Source organism: Candoia aspera, chromosome 4 (genome assembly GCF_035149785.1).
Source record: "Candoia aspera isolate rCanAsp1 chromosome 4, rCanAsp1.hap2, whole genome shotgun sequence".
Lineage (NCBI taxonomy): Eukaryota > Metazoa > Chordata > Lepidosauria > Squamata > Boidae > Candoia > Candoia aspera.
In genome coordinates this window covers 55,497,447-55,521,936 of record NC_086156.1, presented here as the reverse complement: position 1 = coordinate 55,521,936, position 24,490 = coordinate 55,497,447, and the positions used below count along the sequence as shown (strand labels likewise).

Here is a 24,490-nt window from a genome sequence, read left to right as displayed (position 1 = left end):
CTTTTTTGAAAATCTGGGATTTTTTTATGTTTTGGTTTTTGCAGTATCATTTATTTTTTCCCAAATCTGTTCAGTTTTTTATGAGTAAAATATACTGAACATGTTCCTTAACACACTGACTTTATATTCTATATGAACATATTTTAGGTCAAATCTTGCAGACCTACCTACCCTCTTAAATTTTTAAGTTTAAACCATCCATTTGACACTACTAATTCATGGTCTGTTCCTTAGTCTATCCCTGGAAATATCACAGCTCCTTTGGAATAACTGCTGGAGGAAAAACCCAATGACCTCTGAAGGTCTTGGCCTCACTGACAGTGGAAAAGAAAATGAACTCAGATACAATGTCTCCTTTAGAGGGATATCATGGAGAGTAATGAAGTCCAGAGGATAAGAGAATGCCGCCAATAGACACATCTTGTTTTGTGGTAATTCTGGACCATTATGGGACAAAGGAAGGGAAAACAGAGTAGGGAATGGAAGGCCAAGAGGTCTTGGGCTATCCTGAGAAACATGTAGCAGCTTACTGGGACCATTAAAAAGCTGATTTCATGAAGGCCAATAGTATGCCCTAGAAGAAATTGAAGGATAGTAAGATTCAGAACTGATATTAGAATGAGACAACCTTCAAAGGAAATCGGAGCCTCTAACTACCCAACTACTGTACAACCTTTGGGATCTTGAGTTGGAAGCAGGGAATGGATTCAGTTCCAACCTTTTATTCACGATGGGGGGTCTGGAGTGGAGAATGACATCTCAAGTCATTAATGAATATTCCCTCCAAAATTAAATCCCTGGTTTGAGGAGGATCTAAAATAGGCCGGATTAAAGGAATTGATGAGCCCAACAGTGGCACAGCCAACAACAGCAGATTTGAAGGTTGATGAGGTGAGAGATTTGGGGCTGTTGGGAGTTGGTACAGAGGCAGTGACTGGGCTTGCATTTCTCCTTTTTGTATTTCTTTTCCCTGTTTGGGAATTGGTAGATAGTCCTCTTAGAAGGTTCTGAGCATGTACTGGACAATTTTCTTGGTTTCAGTGACTTTGGCCAGTCACTCTCTCTCAGCCCAACCCTCCTCACAGGGTTGTTGTTATGGAGAAAATAGGAGGAGGAAGGAATATAAGGTGTGTTCACTGCCTTGAGTTATTTATAAAAATAACTCAATATCCCACCTTGAGTTGTTTATAAAAAAATAATAAAGGCGGGATAAAAAATCTTTTAAAAAATTCCTATAAATGAGGATTTGTAATAGCCTTGAGATTATGTGAAAGAGCCCCCTGAATAATGTTGGGACATGGTAGAAATTTGGAGGAAGATGAGTGAACTATAACAGCTACTGAATTTGCTGCTCCCCAAGTGGCTTGCAAGCTAAATGAACAATTACAATGCAGTTCTTAATAGAGAATGGCAGCGTATAGAAGAGTCTGCTGGGTGGCATTTTCCAAGGCAGAAAAAGCAAAGATTGTTCTGATTGAGAGGACAAGTGTTCCTAGTAGGTTCAAAATGGAATCTTTAAGGCCGAACTCAAATTGGCTTACAAAGAAAGGGGCAAATTCTCATTTTGACGGAATATGCCCAAATGGGAATAAGAGTTCATGTTCAAGCCTTCATTGTGGTGGTAAAAGCAGTGAAATGCCAATGTTTTTTCACTGTTGCTGCATTTAGACCCTTCTGGGGAAGGACTGATTAGCACTTGGCTGCTTGAACAGTTTGTGAGGAATCTGAAGGATAAAGTTGCTCACGTTTGATTGGGATTGGACGCTGGCAGGGCAAGCTCAACAAAGATGACAGATGTATCATCTTGCCACATTGCCTGGGATTGTTTTGTGCCTGTGTATCCTGATAAAATGAGCAGGGTGATCTGCTCTGCCACCTGCAGGTTAGATCCAAATGATGTCTCATTTGGTGAGTGAAAACTTCCAGGGAAACGGTGGGTCTGGGTGGTGTTTACTACATCCTTGGGTGAGGAGATTATGTGCTCCTTCCTCAAGGAACCATTGCTTGATCTGGCTATTTTTGACAATTACCAACCTGGCTCCTACCTTCCCTTTTTAGGAGGGAAGGAGTACAGTTGTGGAGGGGTTTGGAGAAAGCAGATTATCTGGAATCTTTTCAGTCTGGGTTGAAGCCTGAGTTTGAGACTGAGATGGCACTGATTGCTAATGACCTGTGGCAAGACTAGGATAAGGGGAGCATGATCCTCCTGGTCCTATCATGGTCCTGTGTCCTGGTCCTATGTCATTTGTCCTGGTCCTATGTAAATCATGCATCCTTGTGAAGTGCCCTCAGGGGTTTACCCTCTCCTCTATATTATTTAACATCTATATGAAGCCATTGGGGTAGTCACCCATCTGCACAGATGGTATCCTCAATATGTGGATGATATCTAGCTGTTTATTCAATCCAGGGATGAACAGGAGATGCAGGTTATTGGGGTTCCAACCTTGCATCAGGAGTCTCTTAGCATCTGGATGAGAAAAACAGTCTTACACTGAATCCCAGCAAGATGGAATGGCTCTGAATTTGGAAGCCCTCCCCACTCCAATTCTGGAAGTAGCCCATCTTGGATATGGTTGCATATGGTTCATAATCTAGGGATCCTCTTGGACTTGCAGCCCCTACTCAAAGAATAGGTGAGGGCCATGACCAGGATAGCCTTTGTACAACTTCATCCATTTACAATTACTTCTGAACTTTATTGACAATAATTCAGTCTTGTCTTCTTTCATATGGACTACTGCAATTCACTCTGTTGGGGCTGCCCTTGAGGACTATCTAAAAGCTTCAGCTCATCAAGAATTAGGAACCTGGGGACTAGCAAATTCTACTCATTTTGATCATGTATTAACTCTATGGGAGTGGCACTGGTTGCTAGTCAGTTTCTGGATGCAAATCAAGGTGTCAATTGTTATGGCTTGGGACCTGGGTATCTGTAAGACCACCTACTCCATGCAGAATCTACTTGTCCAGTGAGATCAAAAACAGAGGGTTTACTGTGGGTCCTTATGCCAAGTAAATACTAACATTAGAAAACCTGAGATGTTTCCTCATTAAAGTTTCCTTTTGTTATGGCCCTGCTAGACATGTCCTTTGATGAGAAGAATGGGGATAGACTTAGGGGTATCTGGGGACAATGGTGGGTGATTCCAGTAGTGGTGGGGCCACTCTGTTTGAGGCAGTACTAACAAAACCCCAGGACACCTTGATTGCACCCACTGACAGCCTCTCAGACTCCAGCCACCCAGTCCTAAGCAGAAGCGTGTGATAAAGATTCAACTCAGAGAGCAAAACTCCATAGATCTGAGAGATTAGTAAAGAAACAAGCCTACAGAAGAGCCAGTGCTGAAGGGTAAACTGCCACAGCTGTGCATTGAGTGAAGGGTCAGCATGGCTGTTTTATTAGCCTCACTCCTGGGAGCAAATGCTGAGAACAACTTTTCAAGCTTCATCTCTGTTGTGTTTACTTGCCATGCCATGTTTAGAACCCTGGATTCCCTTGGATTTGATGCTTATTTATTGGATTCCTGGTCTTGACCAGTGCCAAGCCTCTGACTACATTTACAGTCGCTGTCTTAAGATATTTGTTAAAAGGACTCTTTTCTTCTTAAAGTTCTAACTGGGCTTGCATATCACTGGATAGCAAATATCTAGCTTGCTATCTTTTTGGCTGGCAGCCAGCAGTGCCAGCACAGAAAACTCTTTTAAACATTTTACTTCCAGAGATTAGGATAGCCCTGCCCCTATTAGAATCCCAGAGAGTTGTAAAGAGCTGTTTCCTTAGGAGGGGCTATGGACAGGAAATGAAGATGGACTATTTTTCCTATGAAGTACTATCATGGGAATTAGTGGGTGAGATTATTGTTCTTTTCTAATTGTTTGGGATTTATTGTGTATTTTTAAGCTTAACCTTCCAAACTAAGGTTTGGAAAATGCTCCAAGTCAACATGTTAGAGAGGAAAATAAGCCTGTGTAATAAATAAATACAATACATTTAAATTTTAAATGGCCCATTCCAGTCTAGCTAAGTTCGCTCATTGAAATGTCCAACTTACTGCACTTCATTTCCACTTGGACAATTTTGGTTTTCTTTTGTTCATGTTCTCTCTCTCTCTCTGGAAAAGGAGAGGAGCTGAAGATAGTTTGATGTGGGGAGTAATTAATGTTTTCACCTTATTTTGGCCATCTGCTTTGCCTATCCAAGATTTGTTTATTGTATCTTTACAACACCTTCTCTTGGGGTGCTGAAGGTGACACACATGGAGGTTTGTGTTTTAGCACCAGCATAGCAATCTTGTGAAGTGGGTTGGGCTTGGCAACAAGCTACTGTAGTTCAAACTCACCAGTAAGTTTTATGATGAAGTTAAATTTGACATTGGGTCTCCATTCCCACTCTAAAATCTCTCTGATTTTAGCTCAGCCTACAGAGGCATACTGTCTATAAGACAGTGACATTACTTGGATGCAGCTCAGATTGTATCTACTAAAAAACTAACATATAAACACATTTATTAAGTACAGCATTTCATTTCATGGAAAATTATCATAAAAAGTCACATATTTAGCAAATACACATATTTAGCTCTCTACTGCTCTTATTTACCACACTATTAACAATCTGTCTGATGTAGGCAAAACCTCTGGGGAAATAATAGCCCACCAGTTAACTGGCTTAACAGTTAAAAAGAAATTGGGCTATGCAATCCTGTAACGATGACCTGGTTTTCTTTTTCCATAAAACCACAGGGGTTGCTTCACTGTACTATGGTTCCAAACCATCATTTCCACTCATATACAGAATAAGATTCATCCCAAGTAGAAAAACCTTCAGTTATTTGCAAATTACTTCTCAATTGTGAGACTTCAAAAAATTCAGTAGTTAAACGGAATTAAACTTTTAGATCTACATGGGCAAAAATTTGCAAAGCCTTTCATGCCTTCTCTGAAACCCAGTTCCTTGTATTGCAAAAACTGATTTTGAAAAATTGAGAACAAAATAACCATACAATAGTTCTTAATGGAAAACTGATGATCTTATAATAAAAATAGGTTACAGTCAGAAGACTGGTACATGAAGAAGTGCTACACTGCAAGGTTAAATTCCTGGCAATAACTGCTGACTAATAAGGAACATCTTACTTACAAGTACTTCTTGTGGCCAGTTTACTGCCAAACTGAACTGTATTGACCTACTAAGTCTGTCTGTCTGTCTGTCTGTCTACTTATTTTTAAAATAATGACAGAAAAAGGAAACAAACAAATACACAAAGATACATATATTATAAAAAATACATAACAGGTGCTTAAAAATAAGAAAATAACAGAAAGAAATAAAATAAAAAAATATGAAATATAGTATGTCAGTACAACAATAAATATATATTTATCTAATGCAAATACAATGCAAGTGTGTGTGTGTATTTATTTTATTTTATTTATCATATTTTTATCACTGCCCATCTCCCCCACACAGGGAGATGCTATAACCATCATGCTTTTCCCTAAGTTACTTTATTTTGGAGAAATGAGTCCCATATTTCATTGTACTTATCCATACAAAATCTACTGTATGTCTATAGGCAATCCTCTCATAGGTGGCAAGTATAATCAGGTCTTCAGTCCACTGAGTAAATGGAGCCAATGTATTGACCTACTAAGTCAGCAAGTATTTAATAAGACAGATTGGATAAAATTCTCCTACAAACTTAACCAATGGATGGAAGAACATAATCCCACTACCTTCACACGAATGAAGAGTGAAATGGAATCTGGGAAACAGGAATGGTAGCTGGATTTCCTCCTACAAAAACTGCTGATCTGTGGCAGTGAGTAATTGAGTCCAATCTATACAGTTCTTGGCACTCCCACATCTGCAGCCACTGTATGTACGTAGGAGATGAATGCAGAAACAATTCCTTTTCAGATTGTCAGAGGCAGTATTTGAAGATTCTTGCCCTGGGTTCACATGCAAAAAAGATAGACCTGGGATGATGCACAGGATGAAAGGGAGGCATAATACAAATCCATTCCTGCTGCAAACATTCAGCTGAATTGAGGAAGACCTACACTGAGCCATTAACTACATTAGAATTAAACCACTGAATTGAGGACTGGAAATTGACTTTAAACCTAGCGGATTATGCTCTAAATCTGGGCTCCCAAAAGACAAGTATGGAGGGTGATGAATGAAGTGTGAAATGGAATCTGGGAAACAAAAATGGTAGCAGGATTTCCTCCTACAAAAACTGCTGATCTGTGTCAGTGAGTAATTGAGTCCAATCTATACAGTTCTTGTCAGCTCTCAGCTTTATCTGAATGTTTGGGATTTCCGATTGACAAATTAAATCCGTGTGTTCATATTTTCCAAATTGTACCTACCTGGCACACACAGGTTTTTTCCCCCTCTCCCTATATTGTTTAGCTACCTTACTTTATTTGCTACTGTATACTCATTCATATACTCACTATCTTCGATATTTTAAAATTTACCACAAAGACAACTGGAAGCAAATATTTGTAAACTATAGAATACAGTAATATTTGATAAATAATCAAATAATCAAATTTGATAGATAAATAAATAAATAACTTTTGAGAGCAAACATATGAAAAGGTAAAAGTTTTCAAATTCTGTCTTCTAGTTTATACAGCCTATAGTATCAAATCTGGCACTATTCTATTATTCCACTCCACTCCACTCCATTTCATTCTTTACATCAGACTTATAATTCCCAAAGCTCCTTATACAGCATTAGGTCATTCAGTGGCTCTTTCAAAGTTGCCACTTCTGGCATGCAAAATACATTTAAGGCAGTGGCATTTACAAAAACATGCCATAAGCTCTGCCCCTTTGAAGTGTGTGCATGACATGGCAACCCATATAGAAAAGGATGGGGCATGCATTATGTGAGATCATTCTACCACCCACCCCACCCTTGTCCTTCTACAACACTGCTGATTCAAGGATTAAGAACTTCATATATACGGGGGGGGGGGATGGGGGGGGGACAGAGAGAGAGAGAGAGAGAGACCACTGTTAGCAGCAAGAGTAAACTCTATTCCATTCCTGTCTCTGTATAGAGTGAAGCTACAGTTTGAGAGGCATTGTGGCAGAGAAACTACTGCTGCCCCCAGGAGCTACCATTTCCATCTGTTCCACTCCATTAATTCACCCTGTTCTGTGCAGTATCCTTAAAAGGAAGCTCTATGGAGAGTCTTACTCCAGTACTCTTCCGGCATTTGAGTACATTCTGTATCCTTTTAGGTATGAAGAAAAATGCATTTAGGGCTTCATACATTATTGAGTTAAATCTGTGTTACCTTGTCACCACCAAAAACATTTTAATTATCTTGTTAAATGTTGTGTGCTCTATAGTATTTGTTCCCAGTTGTGTGTGAAGATTTTCTGGCATATAATAATGGCACTCAACCACCCTCTAATTACGTTCTTCTAATGCCAACCCTTGCCTTTATTTAATAATTACCAGCTTCACAAATAACCGTTTTGTCATACAAAGTGTACAAAAGACTAACTTAACACTGGATTTAGCAGCAAATTAAACTATAGGGAATGAAATTTAAGGAATACAGAATATCTACATCTGTCCTTGTTGGCAACTGCTTAAATAAAAACATATTATTTAACTTTCACAAAGACGTGGCAGATGAGGAAGCATACTCTCCTTCAACTAGTTTAGAAAATCAAGGTGGCACTAACCATCATTTGTTACAGAGATATAACTAGCTGATGTATGTTTGAGACAGATTAGACATTGATTAATTAAGGCAGATTAAGACATTATGTGAAGGCCAAGATAAACAAAACATGGTGAAGATAAATTCTGTTTCAAGTCAAGCTCAACTATGATGCCTTCATGAAGACAACCATGTTGTTTTCTTGGTAAGAATATGGAAGTTGTTGGTTGCTGCCTTCTTCCAGGATGTGTTTTTCAATTTCCCAGTCTAAGAAACAGACCTGGTATTTCTGGGTGGCAGGTTGTAGTTCAAGACTGAGTTCAACACTGTCTGGGCTCCAAAGGTGAATGGGTTCAGGCCTGGTTAATAATTGGATGAGAGATTACCACTGGTGTCTTTACATTTTTCCCCCATCTAAGTACTAGGCCAGGTTGAATCCTCTGTAGTTTTTCAAGATCAGCCAAGGTTGGCTACTGTTTCTGAATTGTGCTGCTTAATTTATCTTGATGGCTAATGTTCTATGCAGCTGCAACTTGTACGTGAGCTGCCAAGAGTGCTTTTCACTGCAGTGGCACAGATACATGTTTAACAAATAAATAAATAATAAAATAAACACCTGTAATAGGGATGTTAGATGGAAAATCTTATTAGGAACTTGTCTTCTACAACTGAATTGTTAGTGGTAAATTGTGATTAACAAAACAATCATTTGGACAAGAAAGATAATACATTTTTTATTTTATTGCAATTTTTAAAAAAATACAGAAAAAACAATATACAAAAGCAAATTGAAAGAAAAACAGGATTATCTAATTAATTAATTGGTTATGAAATCATAATACCAAAAAGAAAATAAAAAAGTAAAATAAACTAATAAACAGAAAAAAAATCTAAAGAACAAACATGCTATGTTGAAATAAATCACCTAAATACAGTATATCACATATTCATTTAATCGTTTAATAATGAAGTATCATATTGTGCATTTGAATTTATCTAGGTCAAGAAAGATAAATAGATCTTTGATAAATTTACTACATAGCACAAATGCAAATATCCAAGTTCTCAATCACCGCAAGCATTAAAAAAGAAGAAGAGCCTGTGGAATAAGTCCCTTGGTTGCTGAAAAGAGTGGAACTCTTTTTGTGGAATAGCTTGCTCTGGCTAACATCTCCTTCTACATCTTTCTTTCTCTACAACAGTTATTTTTATCCTCTTCCCATTCATAATTTTCACCATATAAGGTCAAGGCCTATAATTTCCAGGAAGGCTCAACCCCTGTCACCTCCCAGTTAGAGAAGATACCCAATGTGATATAGTAGTGTCCAACCTCAGGCATGGAAACCCACTGGGTGACTTTGGGTCAGTCACTCTCTCCCAGACCACACTCCTTCACAGGGTTGTTGAAGGGGAAAATGGGAAGAGGGACTGCTGTGTACACCATCTGAAGTCCCTACAAGTGGTGTTTTTTTAATAAAATGAATATATAAGACACCTGAAAATGTATATTTCCTTCCTTTAGAAGGAAAGATCATCCTGGGGCAGCAAGAACAGTCTCTCCTCTCCCTCCCTCCCTCCCTCTCTCTCTTTCTCTGCACCCTTATTTCTTTCTTGGCCATGGCTTACCTCTCCTTGCCAGATGGGATTGACAGTGTTACATATAATCTTGGATCTTTTTTCCTGTCCATGGTGAGGAAGAGCTGGGAAAATGCTATGCTTTCCAGGTTGGATTGAAATTTTAAGGTAAGGGTCTGGATTGAAGAACATGCCTTTCTTCAAACCGAAAGCTTGGAAATCTGCAAAATATTAGATATCCATATTAGCATTATTTCTATATTCTTTTAAACTATTAGCCACTTGTATCATTTGAAGCATTTGTATTAAATTAAATAAATACAAGTAGTCCTTATTTAGTGACCACAACTGGGACTGGCAACTTGGTCATTAAGCAAAGAAGTTTTTAAGCAAAACCATGACTGTGCTTATGATCTTACTTCAGCTTTCCTTTGCTTTACAGACTTGCAAAGGTTATAAATCTGAGGATTGGTCATAAAGTTACTTTTTCATCACCATCATAACAGTCAACAGTCACTAAGCAAGGACTACCTGTATTCTCTACCATAATGATAAGCAAGACAAGTTTCAAAACAGTGAATTAAGTTTCGATTATTGCTTTGAGATGTAATTGGATGAAAGCACATTAAAAATCATGCTAGTATTCACAATCTGTTCAATTGGGGCAAAAGGCCTAATAAAAATAGGTGGGGGCAAAGATGTCCAAAAAGCTGTAAGGATGAAAAGAGTTTCCCAGCCAAGGATGAAGTCATGTAAGAAACTGGAACGAGATTTAGGTTTACTGATGCAAATCCAGAACAAAAAGCCATAGTTTATATGTTGAGAAACTGAATCCTGACAGATCCAAGAAAAAGACTTCCATGGTTTCTCAAAAAGCTTCAAGAAGGAGGACAAGAGTGAAAAATGCAGCCTCCTTTCTCCATCCTGAGGCTCTGGACTGGCAAAGTTGGAAAATAATTGCTTCCATAGGTTATGTAAATATTCCCACTTGAGCAACCCGAACTTCCCAGATACTAGCTGATTCCCATTCTAGAATTCAAGATACATACCAAGGCATTTCTAGGAAAGCTCTTTCTCTATTCCACTGCCAGAGATACAAAAGCCTTATCCACTAGGAATATTTTCATCTCATCAAACTTTCCCTGAAAATATATTCATTATAGCTATTAGAAGAATGTGAATAGGAGACTGAACACCAGCCACATTGGATATGCATGATGGAAACCAAATCCTAACAACTGAAGTTGCCAGATACTTCTGCAATAGGCTCAAAAGGTTGTATAAATACAAAGGAGTGCAGTGTTGTCAAGTTCTGGAATGCATTTCTTGGGTTCGTATGAATCAAGGAGGATGAAGAGATCTCTTAACATTTTCTATGAATATTTTCCAACCCAATCTATTGATGAATGGCCTTATTATACTATACAACATTTCTGGCTGGTTATAAATAGTAAACCTTGATACAAGTGGTACATATCAATCAGTTTGAAAATGACAGCCAATTTCTAGAAACAAATGAGTACATAAGAAATGGATGAAAATTACTTTTCAGTCGTTTAAAAACTAGCATGAATTGCACATCACAAAAACAGAGTAGGTCAATTTCTGGAAGTAAATTTATTAGAAACATTAGAGTTAGAGAAACACTAAATAATTTGACATAATTATATATATTTGGAGATAGAGTAAATCAAAGTTTTTTTTAATATAATTAGTATATAAGAGAATTGGGGCAGTGGCAACCATAGCATAATTGAGGAAAGGAAGTTTTAGAGAAAAAGTAATGTCAGACTAATCTCTAGTCAGCATGTCCATTGGAGATGATAAGAATTGTGGGTTCAAAAATGGACAAAGCTGATACTTATATTGACTGACTAGACAACATGTGACCTGTTGGGTCATCATTTCAGAGATATTTCCTTACCAGATTCCTAAATGCCTTCAACAATAGCAGAGCTTCTAATGTACTGAAAAAGTTCTTAAAAATTCAGGGAGAGATGGATCTATCTTGAAAGTAGCCAATGTTGAACTGAATAGCACAAACATCAGGAGTTGACCACACGAAATGTTTTATGCCATTTTGTATTATATCATAAAATGTTTTATGATAAGTTCTATGTCATAAACGGTTTTATAAAATTTGCCAAATTTCTATTCTGTGGGAGTCATTGGGTCCCAGATTTTGGAGGCATTCTGTAAGTTAGCCCATTTGAGGTACCTTGGTTCAAAAATTGTTGGCCTATGATGCACCATTTCACCCAATTAAAGGTTACAAAGTATCAGACAGACATGAGTTTTAGTAGTATATAAATAGATTAACTTGTATGAGGGGAGCTAATTCCAGAGAATAATGTACAATAATCAACTATAAAATATATATAACAACAAAACTGACACAAAATGCATTATTTCATTAAAAGTTCCAGTGAATAAAATCATTTTGTCATGATACCTAAAGCTCAATAAAACTGGTCTAAACTGAATACAATATTCCAGGAATAAAAGACCTCTCTTTTGTTGTCACCCATCTATGAAGATGAGACACCTGGAGTAGATATATGATGAGCACCTTGCAGAATGATTGGTTCATAATGTGACAGGATTATTTACTAAAACCAGAGGAAAGGTTTTAAAAGAGAATCCAGAGAAAGTCTTCAAGAAAAAATGTACTGCTGTGGGGAAGGTGGACAATAAATTAACACTGGGAGTCCTGGCGACATATCAAGTATATATTAGAGAGGAGGAGACATTTTAATTTTTCACATAGTGCTAACAGAGATTACCTGCTTTTTAATTGTTTTCAGAAAGAATAAAGGAAACATAATAGTAAATAATTATGATTAAGTGGGTTTTAAGCCAGTATGGTATAGTGGAAAAAATGCTGGGAAGAGTGAAGCTATATAGGTTTAGATCTTTAAAGTAATTTTCAAAACCTGCATTCCAAGAAGATGCTGACATTCCTGAATAAGAAGGCCAGGGAAGGCATTCATGCTTCCCTGAAAGACAAGTTATCCACCACCATCAGTTTTTCTCTACAAAAGCTCAGCCAGAAAATGAGACCACACCAGACAGACCAAAACTTTAGGGAAAAAGAAGATGTGTTTCTTGGCAGACAAAATCTGATGGGATAGAAAGCAGGAAAATCACTGTCTTAGCACAATCTATCAAAGAGATTTGCTGTGAAATGACAAAAGGGAGGATCTATATACATCATCCTGAATATCCTGGATTCCATACAATTATATTAAATAAAAAGCCCTATTTTAGAGGTTATAGAAAAGCCAAGTGGACAGATTTTAGACAAGATGAGGCTTTCCTTGAGCCTTAAATATATTATCTAACATTGTGATTTTCTTACTGCTAATTACAGCTTTAATAATACTTACTTCTTATTCTTCTGAATCTTTTAAAGCAACTGTTCTATGGCTCCAAGTCACAGCTAAAGGGAGTATTTTTCAATAATTTAAACTACCAATGTGCTTTAGCTACTGAAGTGTCAAAGAATGGGATACATTTTACCATATTTGCTTTTTTAAAGTTGGGCAAAATGATGTCTATAAACACATTTCTTTATGATTTTGTTCAATAATTTCCAAGGCAATGATAAAGGAATTAAGATTAGAACAAGGAGACACAATAAGAAGATTGGTACAATCAAGAATAAAACAAAATATCTAAACTATGGTTGAGGGATGTTGACTGGCAAGAACAGATACTATGCTGAAAAGAAGTCAGCAGCAACATGATCTTCCCAAAAATTCTAGTATGCACTAACTATGCATCTTCCTCTCTCCTTAGAAGATCATGACTTATTAATAAACCTGAAAAAGATGCCCATACTCATACAGTTGCCATGGAAAAGTGAACAATGTTTACCTTACTAATCTTAATGAGAAATAACAGCTGTAATGAATAACTATTGGGATCTGAAAGATATACAATCAAAATGCTGAGGATTTTTGAAATTAGTTATTTGTTTTCATCTTCAAAATTATGTTGAAATCCAGGACAAATATATCAGCATTTTTAGATGTTAAAGGAAAACATACCTGAGAGGGAGAAACTGATCAGCCTTCTGCTTCCATGCCCCTGGACTGCATCTTCACTGGTGATGTTTTTAAAAACCTGTGATGAAGAGAAAAATATCAAAAACATGAATACTTTTATTTAGAGTAATACCGTGTAACAACTTATTCCAACAGCCACAATCAGGCAGAAATCAATGATAAGCATTCATTAGGCAAGAATTGTTCAAAACACTTCTGATAAATCCATGCTTTCAACGTAAAGAGGAAATAGAGGCCACAGGGGAGCTTCTTCCCATAGATGTTTGGAAGGCAAAGTAAAGAATTACTATAAACTTATCACTGTGTTTTTCTAAGTTTGGAGAAGGAACCTTCTCTTATCTTTACAGTTTGCAAATACTTTTTAGAGAAAGATAAATGGTTGCCAAAAAAAGTGGGGTTTTTTGCACTCATTACTTGGTTTGGGAATACCAATAGTTCATTTATGGAAATGAAATATAAGCTCCTGTATCTCAAAAAAACAACAACAACATAGTTCACTTATTTCACAGCAAAGGCTGAAATAAGGGGTACTGCATCCAATTTCATATCCTGAGTAGTTTTCTTATTACTTGTGCATAGGGTGCTAGAAGCACACAGTTCTAGCTGTCCTGATGATCTGATCAGGAAGGTTGTAGGTCATTCCAGCAAAAAACCACTTCCAACCTGAATATCATCAATTAAATCAGCAACTTTAATGGCAATAAATAAATAAATAAATCTTCCAGTTGTCAAACCAGCAATCCTACTGCACAAAAGGATTACATTAGGATAGCGTGCCAGGTTACATTGGGATTTGCTTGACTCAATTTGTATCACATTTTGCTGTTATTCGTTGTTATGTCAACAAAACTTCTTGTACAGGCATTTGTACAGACACATTCTTGTATCTTTTTTTCCCCTTAAACCATCCAACAAATGCAAATCAAGGCCAGCAAAGTCACCATAAAAAAAAAATGGCCGGATGTTTCTGTATGGGGTTTCTTCAATGCTGAATAATTTATAAAATCAGAAGGCGTCTGATAGCACCTTTTCCGACTAACACATTTTATTCAAAGGCATGAGCTGCAGCTCACAAAAGTTTATGCCTTTGAATAAAATGTATTAGTTGGAAAGGCACCATCAGACTCCTGATTTTTTGTCACCACAGACTAACAATGCTGCCCCCTTACAATGTTTATAAATCTGATTATCTATTTTGTCCAATCTTGTTCTCCAGGTGCATCATTTACAATTGTGTCCATTTTGAGTGGGCACCAAGTTGGACTATATTTTACTGCAACCAAACATTTTTCTCATATTCTTTATGGGGCTAATGATGATTGCAGGTAGTACGGGTTTCGTGTCAACCTCATTTTTTATTTGTCATGACCAGAGAATTTCAGCAGGTGGCAGCACCTTGCCAACCTTTGCTGGTCTCAGACCATAAGCAGGATCAGCCGTGGTTTGTGCTTTGGGGGGAATTCCAGGCCTGTGACAAACTGAAAAAAAAAAATCACGAAAAAGGGCAGTGGCAAACACTTCCATAATGCTGCTAAGAAAACTGCATGAACATAACCACCAGGAACTGAGTGCAGCTCAAGGGCATTTTTACCTTTAGTCTAAAGTACTAAATAATCAAAGCACAAATGATTCATCTACGTTTTAAGTCAAAGAAAAGGAGCTTTAGCTGGTATTTTAAAAGATTTTTAAAAAGGAGATCTTTTTTCCAGAGCAATTCTGCTTTAATAGACTGACAGAAATATTGTTCAATATTGGGAACAGGGAAGACCACACACTTTTTTTTGTACTTTACTTGAAGTAAAAGTAAGATTTTCAAACTGATAATACCCAGAATTATATTTCATTAATGTTGTGTCTTTATTAATACATATATTATGAAGTGTGGTTTATTAATACATATATTAGAAGTTATGAGCTGTGGTTTATTAATACATATATTAGAAGTTGTGGTGAGGATGTGTTTACGTTCGTTCTTTATAGTTGTATTATTTCTGCATCTATTATTTCTATTTCCTCACAGCTGAAGTTTTGTTTTGCTAGAGCATCTGACTGTACTGTGTTCTGAGAACGTGAAACTGGCAATCCTGAAAAGAATTTAACCATTAATTCTCAAACTATCTGCAGGAACTTGCTAGCAGGCTGTAAGAAAGAGTGATGCACTTGGAAGCTTCATTTATGAGATTAAATCCACTCTGTAGCAGTCTCACTGTCAGTTATAAATCTGTACTGGACTTCTAGATGCAGCCTGTATTATGGCTGATGTTTACAGCAGTGAAATCCTAGCAACATGATTGTCGCCTCATAAATACAGCCCCATTCAGACTATGCACAGGGAAGGCCATAACCTCAAGGGAAAATAATTAGTTGAGCCTTGCCACCTCTGAGCTGCAAGCGTCCCTTATCTAACCATTATTCAGGGGGATAACTTCCTTCCAGAAGATTCTTAAATGATGCAATCATTATTTTCTGCTATAAACTACAAAAGGAATGGCCACTGACTCTTCTCATTTCAGGGTAGTACAGTGTTTATTGATGTCTATACTACGTTCACTTCATGCAGAGTGCAGAATATATCTGAATCACTTAACCACCTATTCTCTATTCAGCTTCACAACTGAGAACATAAAATCTAACTCTGTTCTGCAATCCTTCTAAATTGGTTTCACAGTGTAAATAGAAAATGCACCACGGTTCTTTCTCTTCCAAACAGAAATAAAACAAGAAGGTCCTGATCTGAATTAGGGCCACTGTTTATGTGGATTAAAATTCCTCAGCCACTTCTGCAAAGGAATTACCTCTCAAAATAAATGGGGAAAAACCCTCCACATTTCACTTCTCCTTCTAATACTTGAAGAGGGAAGGTTGTTGGCTCAAATTCAGGTTTTAACATAAAGCTTCAGCACCCCTTTTCCAAACTCAGAGGACAAAAAACTGTTTTCAAAATTTTTCTTTTTTCTAGATAAGCATTCCACGTATTTTAAGAATAGGAAGGAAAAAAGGAAACGTGCTGAGGGTCAATTCACAAAATGACATCCATTTTTCTTAGGGTAACTCTTTCAATAGTGTCTCAGTCATAAATATTATTTTCCTTGTTTCCAAGTTATATATACTAGTTTTAAAATCTGATTTACCCTGACAGACTTTCTTAGAAAGAAAAATTATGTAGGAAATTAAAGGGAAGACAAACAAGGGTCACAAAAAGTAGCTGTCTTCTGGCCACTCTATAAAATTCTGTGCCTGAGACATAAGTTACATAATTAAAGAGTCATTTGAATCAGTCTCAGAACATATGTTTATGCATTTGAATATTAAGAATAAATTACATTCCCCTGCCCACCCCCCAATGCTTCAGGTTTCCTAAAGCATGGGAAACATTGATTTAGACTTTTTATCTACACCCATTCAGAAGACTGAAAATGTATTTTTTCTGAACATCCCCTAATTCCCTGCAAAGTTAATTGTATTTAATAAAGTACCATCAATTCCCTGAAGAAGAATTTGTTTAACTCAACAAAACAACATTATGATGCAGTAGGACACTGAGAGTATGACAAGCAATGCTATATATACACATATTGGTTAGTTCTTTAACAAAAAATCTTTAGTTTTGAAATCCATTATGATATAATTCTTATAGGTATTATTGAATAAAGCAAGTCTCACTATCCACATAAGCGGTTTTCATTGTGTGTGTCATCTTCAGTATACATCAATTTGAAGACAGGATTGCAAGCATCTAGTGAAGCCCTTTGGCAACTCATTGAATAGAACGGTCAGCCCTTACTCTCTACAAGAACAGCACAAAGTGCCGTGGAGAATCATCGAAGAGTTTTTAAAAATCAGAAGTCCAGCAGCACCTTTTCCAATTAACACATTGTATTAAAAGGCATAAGCTGTAGCTCAGACATTTTATGCCTTTAAATAAAATGTGTTAGCTGGAAAGGGTGACTCCTTTTGATTTTTGGCTACACAGACTAACACGAATCCCCTCTACAATGGCTTTTTAGGAGAAATGTGATGGTGCATTTGGGGAGGAAAAAAAAAAGTTAAAAATTGAACATTCAGGGTAAAACGTCAGCCTTTCCACTAGCGTTCTCCAGTCCCTTTGCATTGCTGATTTTTAAGACAGAAAATATCAAAAAAAATCATGTTCTATCCCATTTAACCCAACACCAATCTACTTTAGAAAGCTCACAGCATGAACATATATTTCCCCAAAGAGATAAAACTTTTCTACTGTACTCCTTTATTTTTCCCTTGCGCCTCAGTAAAATATGTGTATGTGTCTGTGCGTGTCAAGGGGAAAATGTGTAGTTCATAGCTGTTTGAACTTTTAAATGTTTGCTGAGTGAAGGGCTCATAACATAGGCAGAACAGCAGAAAATAACCAGTGGAACTTATGAGCCTATCGGGCAGCATGCACTGGTTCTGTGGATGGGGAACAAGAATTGGAGCATGCTAGTATTTCTCTTTGCTTTCCATTTCAGCTCTCAAACTGAGCTCACTTGGCTTTAAGCCCTTTAAAAGGTTTTTGACAGGAAAATGCTCTCCCTCCCATATGGATATCATTTAGTTGGTTGTTAATCTTGCTATGATTTGTGTGTGTTTTTTATAAGTTGTTAAAGAAGAGTCATATTAAGATTTATGGGAGCTTGCAATTGACTGGCGCCAACTAAATGAGATTTGTTGCCTGACATGCGTAATGTGCTGAAAAGGAGCCGCTGAAGCATGGAAGGTTATGAATGTACTTCGCAGCTACGTATCTTTGTATCATTTGTTAGATTATAGTGTTATTATGTACAGGCTATTAGTGCTTCTATTACATGGTCATAACAGAAGACATGATCTGAACAACACAGCAGCTAAAAGATATCATCTGTGCATCAAAGCCATTAACAAACGAATTGCTATAGTGATGATCTTTTCTGTACTCTTGATGGGGAAAAAAGAAAAAAAGGGTACAGTACTACTGGTTTTTTTCTTGCATTGATTTGCATTGTTCATTTCACTCTGGTACTACACCCTGAAAGCAATTATGAATTAACCTATATTATTCCACATTGAAATAACACTAACTCTCTTAATCACCACACAAACTTTGGTTCAATTTAGTAAAATGTGTATTGATTATTGAAAAATTGTGATGATTTTAAAGACCCAGGGACTTAATTTAAACAGAATACTACATAGACAGATAGATCCTAGAACTGAAAATTAAGACAATCCCCTATCACAAAAGAGAGCCAGTATGGTGTAGTGGTTAAGGCACTGGGCTAGAAACTAGGACACCATGAGTTCTAGTCCTGCCTTAGGCACAAAGCCAGCTGGGTGGCCTTGGGCCACTCTTACCCTCTCAGCCCTAGGAAGCAGGCAATGGCAAACCACTTCTGAAATCTTGCCAAGAAAACTGCAGGGACTAGCCCAGGCAGTCGCCAGAAGTCAAAAACTGACTCGAAGGCACAAAAAGCAAACAAACATATCACAAAAATGCTTTCTTGCAACACAGTGTGCATTGGGAACCCTCATGGAGTGCCTGTGCATACCACTGTGTGCACAAAAACTTCCCTTGCTAATGATGCATATTATACCCTATTCACCCTTTTGTTTTGTGATTAACTATGCCCATGATGGCAGCCTTTGAAAGGGCAAGCTCCTCATGGCAGCTTTATTCCATGTTCCAAATGTGCCCACTATCAAAAAATTGGGATATCTTTAACGGATACATTCAGCTAGAGATGGCACTACAATATACTGTACAGTGGAGAATCTTCTGTTGTGAACTGAATCCTCTTGTGTAAGAAGCAGATGAGCTGATTCATTCATGAGATTCCTCCTTCTCAGAAAAACAGATGATCATGCAAACTGGCTTCCATAAGATCAGTCACTCATGGAAAGATTTCAGTTCCATATGGCAGAAAAGAATGATTTAAATACCATCTCAAGATGACTTTCTCAACTATGAAAAAGTGTTAGATAAAATGGTAGGCAACACGTGCATAAAGTGCTCATCTATCCATTACCCATTATTAGAACAATGCAAGTATAAATTGAAGCATAGGAAGATCTAAACAAAGCATTTAATTATCAAATAGCAAAGCTATGTGCACTTGGTGTTTTAAAAAAACAAATGTTCTATGGTATGGAAAAATGAAGTCTTCAAAGCTATAAAAATGTTTTTTTTGTGTGAGCACTTACCTGTAAATTCAGATACGGTTTATGTGTCTATGTAGATCTCTGCTCAGAACCTTCTAGAGCTTTTAGAATAATTTGGTAGAAGCCTTACCCTCATATCTACCACATGAAAAAGTGATGCTTCTGTTGTATCTCTTCAGTTACTAATACAGGAGGGGACAGTAAAGTTATCCAGACCATGGCAAGCAGGAGGGTGAATTATATGAATTTAAAGATAACCACTTAACTGCAGTTGTAGGTAAATACCTATTGGGGACAGCTTTTTAGTAATGGCAGAAAGCTTGTAAGAATACAAAGGGGCTAGGCGACCTCGTGGCCCCCAACTCCCCAGGGATTACCATATGGATGCTGAACTTAGTGTGGACATATGATCAGCATAGTCCACTGCAGCCCTTTATGGTTGGTCCTTGGACACCAAGAAATAAACTATATGCAGCTGGGGCTACAATAGCTTTGGAGTCTGCTCCCCCTAAAGCTTGCTCCCAGAGAATGGCTCACAAATGAAAATTATGCCATTAACCCTGCTTAATAAATACCAGGCAATGCTACAAAATAAAGTTTATGGTCATCCCAAGTAAATTTGTTCTGAAGAGCCAGATCTTCTGGCAGCTTGGAAGGAAGATTAAAGAATATAAGAGGGAAAAAAAGGCAGAGGGGGAGCAAAATTGAGAAGTTCAGAAAACCAGATGTTACCCTTGACTTTGAGTTTCAGCAGTACTTGGTATACATTTTTGAGCCTAAGTTCATAGTTGTAAGGGCTAGGAAAGCTTTCTTTTTTTAGTTTCAAAGCACTGCTCAAATTTTAGTTACAAATCAGTGCAACCTTCACAAAAATCTCGATATTTTTTCACACTTGTATTACAGAATACACATAGAGAAGAGAAACTGGCAGTGAGTTACAGAACACAACAATTCAGTAAGCCCAGATTTAAAGATGAAGACTACTGATACCACAGAATCATAGTCATAAGGAAAAGACAGCACAAACTAATGATGATCATAACCAAGAAACCAGCATAAAACTCACAGGAACTGCATTATTCTTCACTGTCACACTGGGAGTTGTTGCACGCAGTGCCCCACTTACTCCATGATAATATTTGAAGCAGATCTTTGTTTCAGCTAAAAGAAAGAATAATCTTCAATTAATAACCTCTAATTATATCTGTTGAGTAAAATCAATCATGGCACAGGAAATATGTTCATTCTGAGTACATAGTGTTGTCATTCATGCATTCAAGTAATTCTTCAAATTAAATAAAATTTAATGCTTCAAATTAAAAAGTTATTTTTTAAAAAACAGTTGCAATTATTGTTTCTTTTGATACCCAAGCTAATTTGTTCAAATCAGATGGTGTGTAAATGGGGGTGAGGGAGCAAGAGATAACTTGATAAAAATATAATAAATATTCATAACTTAGGAAACTATTTCTGAAAAAAATGGACCTGACTCCATATTTCTGGCTCCTTGTTCAGCACAATACAAAGTTCTGCTGAATTGTGTAATTTTGGTATTTCCTTTGAAAAAGACACATTTGGTTCATACTAACATATAGAAAAATGTTCAAACTTCTGCATTAAGCTGAATGGTCTTTTCTAATTTTTCCCCCGGAGGTGAGGCAAGCCCCCTCTCTCCCAACCTTCTGTAAAAAGCTGAAGACATGACTCTGCCATCTCACTTGTCATTCTTGGGAATGGCTGGTGCCCTAAAACGGCCCTCATATACATACAAACTGAATTAGAACTCTCATTGCCATCTGGATTTTATTTTATATTTATATCTTGTATTTATATTTATAGTTTGTGCATTATTTATGGTTTTATTGTATTTTAAATCTTTTACCTTTTTTGTAAACTGCCCAGAGTCCCTCCTCTGGGGGGAGATGGGTGGTGGCAAAATTTGATGAATGAATGAATGAATAAATAAATAAATAAAACCAGGTCTTGTTTTTCAGCATCATTTTCCTTCTTTTCCTCCTCACATTCACCAGATTAGCTAATCACCAAATTAGCTTGCTCACAAGGCTGTTGAATATGATTAAACTTGGCAAATGTCCATGACTTCATCATGTCTGTTGCAGAAAGATGATATCATGGCTAAAGTCAGGCAGCTCAGCACAGGCAACAGAATTAAATGAATTATAAAGAGAAAAAGAAAATCCACTAAGACTTTATTCCTATATCTGCACTGTGGTGCCTGTGGCAATAATGTGTTCATGGACACTTCCTTCCGCACTTGTCATGTTCCCTTTTCCACCTGAATGTTTAAAAGATTACTTTAAATAAAAACAAAGTGGAAGCTGGCAAGCTCTAAAGTAAAGCACCCACTTGTAGCATACTCTTAATTACAAGAATAATTTTAGAATAATTTTATTCTAATTTTAATTTTAGAATAAAAACAGTGTGTGGTTGCTACTCAGTTTTTTTTGGAAATGTATCCATTTGCCCAGGGGGAGAAAAAAAACCCAACACAATAGTAAGTGTGGTGAAAGATAGCTGCGTCATGCATAACAGGAACGAGGCTGGTTTTCCAATTTAACAGTTTCCTTATATAGCTTTCTTTAGTATTGGAATGACAATTGAGCACAGTAGCCTGCTATTTAGTATGTAAACATTCTGGATACAAAAAAACTAGCCTTTTAAATTTCCTGAAACTAGTAATGTGTTGTTATAAACCGATGGGAACACTAAAACTATAAAGCTTAATCTACAGTGTCTGAGTAACAGCAGTTTGTTTTCTTAGGAACTGCTTGGAAGTATATGATTCTTCATCAGAAAATCAGGAATGGTGAACAAGTTCCTCTGAAAGTCAACTTGTTCTGATCTTGTTCTGCAATTTACAGCCACAGGAAAATATACCCAATATGAATAAAATATATGTCTAAATATGATCTATAATCTTTAGAAGCAGAGCAGTAGAGAAACAAAAGGATTTCCAATCAGCCATATTCATAAAAGCTTTCTTCAAACGCAGAAAGTTTAACCTATTAAGTTACAGCACCCTTAACTGTACCAGACATCTTTCTATGCTTTCCTGCTCTCTCCCTCTCTCTTTTTTTAAAAAAATGATTTTAAGTTTATTCTCATGCAAACTATGCAAATTTTGAAGGGGAGAAAGAAATTTGTAGATAAGATCAGAAGATACAATGGATGGAGAGAGAATCTGTTTTCTATATGATACATTTCTGGCATTGTAATTAGAGCTTAAAATTGTTCACTGAGAAATTAAAAGATGAAAAAGAAAATGCAAACCACTGGCAGGAATATTGGGCATTTTAAAATGGAATAATGGGTAACTTTTCACAATGGAAGCATGTATGGAGTTTAGGTTAGCAAAACTGGAATGGAAACAGGGATTATATAAAAATGGGCAAGTCAGAATGAATGAGATTCAGTTTCTTTTCTTTTCTCTTTTACCAAAACAAAAAACAAAACCCCACAACCTGATGCATTCCACACCATAGTATGTTTCAAAGATCTCTTAAAACATAGTTGCTGAACCTGAGTCCCCAAGACTACATATGTCTTCTAAGAGGTTGGGATGATGCTCTTGACAACCAAGTCAAGTTGTTTGGAACTGTAATTTTTAGTGTGGAAGAATAGGAAATTATTAAATACAGGTAGTCCTCGGGTTATGATGGCAGTTGGGACCAGAATTGCTGTCACTAAGCAATGTGGTCGTAAAGCACAACATTACATGACTGCATCACTTAGTGATGGCAATCCTGGCATTTCTTGTTGCTGTTGTAACCCCAGGACATGACTGTTAAGTGGGAAGAGGCAGGAGTTCCAGGTAAAGAGTGCTGGGGGGATTCATGGGTGCTGTGGGGAGGAGGGGTGTTGCAGGTGGGCACTAGGGAGTGTGAGTGGGTGCTAGGGGATGCAGGCGGGCTGGCGAGGGCTGTGGGCAGGTGCTGGGGAGCGTGGGTGTGCACTGGGAAATGTGGGTGGGCTATTGGGGCCGCAGGCAGGTGGGTGGAGAGGTGCTGTGGGCAGAGGGATAATTTGAAATAAATTATTATTAATTGGAGGTAGGGAAGTCAACTTCTCCACTAATTATATTGTTCCAAAGATATATATATATATGACAATTAGTACAGCCCTGGCAGCTGCACTGAAAAGGGGAGGAAAAAAAATAACATAAAATGGAGAGAGGTGGCAGGAGGAAAATTGGATTCAATGACAAACAAAATTGTTCAGACCGCACTACTATGTGTTATCCTAATCACAGGGGAAAACATGCAGACAGGGTATCTTGGGCACTGAGAAGAGTCAGCCAAAGAAGTAGAAGAAGAGCAGAGGAGGGCCAGTTTTCAATCAAATTGTGAATGCAAATTGGGACTATGGTGGAAATGTTCTGAGCAAATAGTTTCTAAGATTCAGAGATGAAAACAAAGTGCTGAGACAAAGTATTACAGTTCTTCTTGGAAGACACAGATTGCTAGTGCCAAAAAAAGTCATAATGATGCTTGGTGAGAGAAAGGTCAACCCCTCTCCCATTCTTTATGCAAATGACCAGCCCATCCTCACTGTCTATAGAGCTGAGATGGTGAAAATGTTTGGTCAAGAGGCAGAGGCCTGTCAGGATCTTCTACTTGGTGTCTAGAGAGATCTTCAGGAAACACTGTATTAGTCAGCTGCCTGGGGCAGAAGGGCTTTAAAGAAATGCTGGCTGCATTACAATCCTTTCCATTAGGCATAGCAGGGAACAATTGCAACCACAGCAGGGCACTGATAATTTTCTCAGTTAAAGAATAGAGGAAGCACATACCCGTGAAGGGGGGACTGAATTATTTTTTGTTAAAAGAAGAATCTATTCAGAGAGAACAGTTGCGTTTTTTCCAAACCATATGCCAGCTGCAGGGATTGGGTGAGACTGAACAACCCCTGGAGTGATCCAAAAAAGGTTATTTGTAAAATCCTGGTTATTTCTCTGTAAAGGACTGGACAATCTGTGCACA

General features: G+C 37.3%; 1 protein-coding gene across 4 annotated transcripts in view; it reads right to left on the bottom strand.

Annotated features, from left to right (window-relative positions):
- Positions 1–24,490, bottom strand: part of HECW1 (HECT, C2 and WW domain containing E3 ubiquitin protein ligase 1) — a 204,409-nt gene that overhangs the window by 82,894 nt on the left and 97,025 nt on the right. For all 4 annotated transcript variants that reach the window (XM_063304171.1, XM_063304177.1, XM_063304172.1 and 1 more), the window contains exons 4-6: positions 20,557–20,651; positions 13,320–13,395; positions 9,322–9,491 (exon numbers count right to left, since the gene is read on the bottom strand). In XM_063304171.1, the coding sequence (XP_063160241.1) occupies positions 9,322–9,491; positions 13,320–13,395; positions 20,557–20,651 (341 nt within the window). The remainder of the gene's footprint in view (positions 1–9,321; positions 9,492–13,319; positions 13,396–20,556; positions 20,652–24,490) is intronic.